The sequence below is a fragment of the Mesocricetus auratus genome, unplaced genomic scaffold, assembly GCF_017639785.1.
Source record: "Mesocricetus auratus isolate SY011 unplaced genomic scaffold, BCM_Maur_2.0 Super-Scaffold_4256, whole genome shotgun sequence".
NCBI classification, from domain to species: Eukaryota; Metazoa; Chordata; class Mammalia; order Rodentia; family Cricetidae; genus Mesocricetus; species Mesocricetus auratus.
The window spans coordinates 47,246,923-47,251,831 of NW_024429182.1; the positions used below are offsets into that span (position 1 = coordinate 47,246,923).

The window sequence follows — 4,909 nt, forward strand, 5'->3', positions numbered from 1 at the left end:
TGGTTTATGTTTCCTTTCTGGTCTTCTGACTGGTGTGGTCTGTGGTTGAGCAGGGAGTCATGAGTTCTGGATTTCTGGTGGCTGACATTGCCTCTCTTTGAGCAAGGGGTCTCTGCTCATGTTGGGGCTTGGGACATGGAGATGAAGAGAGGAGAGAGGATAAGGGGTAAGGCTAGCAGACACCCAGAGAGTGGGGAATGTCTGTAGGCACGAGGACTACCTGGAATTGTGGTGGCTGGCATGGCCTCTGGTCCAATAGGGGGCCTCCACCAAAAATGAATTTAAAAAAATTAAGAACTGCAGGCAAATTCCCTTAATGCAGCATATAATGTACATTTATTTCTTTGAAAACTACCAAGACCAGCAAGATGTTGACCACAATTATTTTATTCACACAAGTTTGTCAAATTTATACACAAAGACATGCACACTATTCACTGTGTCCTATAGATGATTTGAAGATGAAACCAAAGTGGATTTTTGTTCCTTTATAGAATTGAATTTTACACAATGAAGCATTTTTGCAGATCAGGTCAGTACCTTAGCTTTAAGCATACATACATCTTGATAATCTATTATATGATGACAATAAAACCATTGATAATCCAATCAAGTAAAAGGAATGGCACATTCACTTATTTCTCTTTTCAACCACAGAACATATGTGAACTAATACCCTCAGCTTCAAGTTGGAGTAAAGGGAAGCTTGGATGGAAGAATATCAGAGGCTAGTGTTTATTAAGGAGACAGATGAGATCTGGGTTAGGGACTCCAACTCTAACTTCCCTCAGCAAAATCCTGTCCAGTAACATTGCCAGCTGTCACTTTCACATTCCCGCTGTTGGAAGTGGGATTCTATTCCAGAGGCATGGTTTGTCAGGCCAGGACATCTAGACACTTTTCCAGGAGCTTTGTAATAAGTCTTACCTCATGAATGCTTGAGGAAATTTAGAATTTCCGAGCATAGAAGAAGCCCCACAAGTATCCAGAACAACATCTGTTAGAACCAATCTCTTGGAAACTTCCCCAACTTCTTACCACCAACTAGGAAGTCAGAATCCTAGTTGGAGATAAACAGTAGGGGCATGTTTTCTCTCCAGTGTCCTTTCCTCGGTATTTGAAATCTCAACTCTCCACAATTCCCACAAAGGCTCCAAGAGAAATGGCTAAATTAAGATTTTCTGATGGGGCTCCAGTGATGGCTCAGGGGTTAAAACAACTTGTTGCTATTACAGAAGACCCAGGTCCAATTCTCAGCACCCACATGGTAGCTCACAACCATGCATACTTTCAGTTCCAGGGGATCTGATGCTCTCTTCTGACCTTCATGTGTACCACACACACATGTAGACTAAACCCTTATAAACACAAAGGAAAAAGAACAAATACTTAAAAATATTTTCTTTAAAACTATATATATATATGTGTGTGAATACATACATATACATATATTTAATTTTATGTTTATGAGTGTGTGCCTGTATGTATGGCATAGGAGCCATGCCAAGGATACTGGAAATGGGGGGGTCATACTATCTTTATTTTAGAGGAAGAAGTCACTTACATGAGAAGCGGAGAATCTGGGTCAATACACTCTGATCTCTGACCACAATCATGCCCCAAGAGACCACAGGTCTCTTTTCTCCTAAGCAGGAGTGGTCAGCGGTGTAGGTGCCCAAGATCTCTCCCTACAGTGCAGTTTGTGTGTCTAGTATCTGCAGAAGAGGGCATCAGATCCCCTAGGACTAGTGTTACAGAGGGTTATGAGCTGCCTGTGGGTGCTGAGAAGTGCTCTTAACCACTGAGTCGGTCCTCTGAAAGTGCTCTAAATCACTAAAGTCATCTCTCCAGCCCCTAAACTAAGATTTTCTTATGCTTTCACAAGTCCAGTTTCTTGTCACTTTTACCAAAAAATTTCAGTTTTTTAATTAGCAGCAAACTTCTTCCTATACAAATTTTCTTTATTAAATAAGCTAAAAATGTAACATACGGGCATGCAGAAGTTGCCAAAATCAGAATATAATCACCTCACCAACAGAGAGCTCATGTTTGATTCCCAATTTGTTGTTATGTAAGATGGAGAACAATAAGTAACTCTACCCCAATAACATGACTTCCCAGTCAACTAGGTGACAGAACTTGAACATGACAAATGTGTTAGACATCTCTGCTACAAGTTTCTGTCTATGTGAAGTTAACAAACCCTTTATCTTCATGGTTAATTATATGTTGAGTAAATCTAGAGGGAAAAAATCAACCCACAATTTCTAGAGGTTAAAAAACAAGCTCAATATGAGAACTAACTTTGGAAAATCAAATGTTTGAAGTGACAAATGTATTTAATATCATTTATACAGCACATACTGTATGTATAAGTACAGTACCCCATTAATATGCATACTTGTGTGTTGAGTGAAGCCTTTTCCTTGCCAGCCACTTTGGTTTTTCCCCACCAGTTGCCTGGGCTCTGCCACGTTGTAGTCCCCAAACAATACACAAGACACTGTATTAATTATGAAGCTGTCGGCCTTGCTTGTTTCTTACTGGCTAGCTCTGACTTAAGTATTTACCCCATAATTGTTAATCTAAGTATTTCTCTTACTAGAGAAAAGGGTCCAGACTTCTTACCCCTATGGAAGCTACATGATGACTCCCTGTGTTTCTCCTTCCCAGAATCCTGCTCAACTCCTAGTCCCACCTATCTTACTTCCCTATTGGCCAACAGTGCTTTATGTAACAACCAATAAGAGACATATTTACAGAATGGCATCTCCCATCACTTTTGTGTTAATATACCTTTTAAAATAGCAAAAAAATAAAGAAGTTGACAGGAGAGAATGCTTGCAGTGTAATCAAGAGGACCTGAGTTTAGATCCGTAGTAGGCACATAAAAACCAAGCATGGGTATCCACATCTGTAACACCAGCACTGAGGACAGAGTCTGGAAACAGAGGCATCTTGGAGCTTACTGGCCAGTCTTGTGGAAACTGTGAGTTCTGGCTTCAGTAAGAGACCTTGTCTCAATAGGTAGGACAAGGAAAATACTAGAGTCAACCCCTGGCATACGCACATACATATACAGTCAAGGACTCCAGCACATGTGTGAGCATATAAGCATCACACCACACATGAACATACAACACACTAAGTAAAAATGTTATTTTTAAAAATATCTTCCAGTTACTTATGGTAATCCCTCTCTTAGACAGATGGGAATATCTGCTGCCTCCTGATCTTGTTGATCTCATGGCAACATTGACCAATACTGGTGTCTGTGGCCATTGTAGTGATGGGATGTTCAAGATGAAGTTTCACACTGCCACAACTAGTTAATGAAATACTTGTTGTCTACTTTAGCTTATTGGTGGTTTTGTTTCTTGGATTTGTGTGTTTGCTTGTTTTGGTTGCAACTGTATATTGCTCTTACATTTTCTTCATTTTGTGCCTGTCCTGGTTTGTAGTAGACATGTAAAGCAACCTACATTTATCTACCATGAGTTCTGTAACTAGTAACATCAGGAAAAGAGCTTCTTATTCCATCTGTTTAGAGAATCTTTTATTTCTTTGTTCCTCAGGCTGTAGATCAATGGGTTTAGCATAGGGATTATAACGATATATAAGATGGATGTCAACTTGTTTTGACTCACGTAATCTTCTGAGTTAGGATACATATATATAAAGATACCTGAGCCAAAGAAAAGGGTCACTGTTGTCAGATGAGAAGCACAGGTGTTGAAGGCCTTTGATCTACCCTCAGCTGATGTGATCTTAAGAATGGTAACAATGATGTAACCATAGGACACCATGATAACCAAGACAGATGTAAGTCCAAAGATCATTGTGAGCACAGGGTCCATGACTTTAAAGAAAAGGGTATCAGAGCAAGAGAGGGTCAGAAGCTGGGGCAGGTCACAGAAGAAATGGTTGATGACATTTGGCCCACAGAAATGAAGCTGAAGCAAGGCACACAGTTGGATAAATGAGCCAAAGAATCCACTGATACAACACCCTGCCACCATCTGCACACAGAGGGAAGGGGACATGATGGCTGTGTAGAGCAGAGGATTACAAATGGCAGCATAGCGGTCATAAGCCATGGCTGCCAGAAGACAGCACTCTGCCAGACCCAGGCTTGAGAAGAAGTACTGCATGGTACACCCCACAAAGGAGATGGATTTGTACTTCCTGAAGAAGTCTAGAAGCATCCTGGGGGTAATAGTGGAAACATAGCAGATGTCCAGAAAGGAGAGGTTGCTGAGGAAAAAGTACATAGGTGTGTGTAGATGGGTGTCCAATTTGATGAGAGTGATGAGGCACATGTTCCAGGATAGTGTCATGAGACAGATCCCTAAGAATATTGAGAAGAGAGCAATGGTCAACTTTGGAAACTCAGAGAATCCTAATAGAATGAATTTCACAACTGTGCTGTTCTTTTCCCTCATCATCGATAGTTCTAGGTCCTGCCAGGAAAAAGAGAACAGGCTTCTAGGTCAATTGTAATTCCAGCCTCTATGAAAACAAGCTTTTAGCCACACATAACACATAACCCAAGGGAATATTGAGTCATTTTTAGAGAAATAACACCCCCTTGACTTTACCTCTTGTGTCAGTTTTCCTAAATGTAAGAAGATAGTTTCACTTTTTGTTATTGACCCATCAGGCTCTCATGAATACAAAAATATAGTATCTGGGACTGAGAAAGTGGCTCAGCAGTTAAGCGCTTGCTGCTCTTGTAGAGGACCCGGGTTCCCAATATTCATACCTGGTAGCTTAAAATTATTTGTTATTTCAGTTTCAAGGGATCAGATCTCTCCTTCTGGCCTCCTTTGGCACCCACAGACTTTGATACATGCACAAAGGCACAGTAAAAATAAAATAAACATTTTTTTTTTTTAGTTTTTGTTGTTGT

The 4,909-nt window shown here is 40.4% G+C and overlaps 1 protein-coding gene across 1 annotated transcript; it reads right to left on the minus strand.

Annotated features, from left to right (window-relative positions):
* Positions 1 to 3,515: 3,515 nt before the first annotated feature.
* LOC101842993 (olfactory receptor 1440-like) lies at positions 3,516 to 4,448 on the minus strand. The gene has a single exon (XM_013110692.2). The coding sequence runs from the start codon at positions 4,443 to 4,445 to the stop codon at positions 3,516 to 3,518; it is 930 nt and encodes a 309-aa protein (XP_012966146.1). The 5' UTR covers positions 4,446 to 4,448.
* Between the last annotated feature and the right edge of the window lie 461 nt (positions 4,449 to 4,909).

Bases quoted from the DNA above. Each gene is read 5' to 3' on its own strand.
- LOC101842993 (XM_013110692.2), bottom strand. From the start codon at position 4,445: ATGATGAGGGAAAAGAACAGCACAGTTGTGAAATTCATTCTATTAGGA.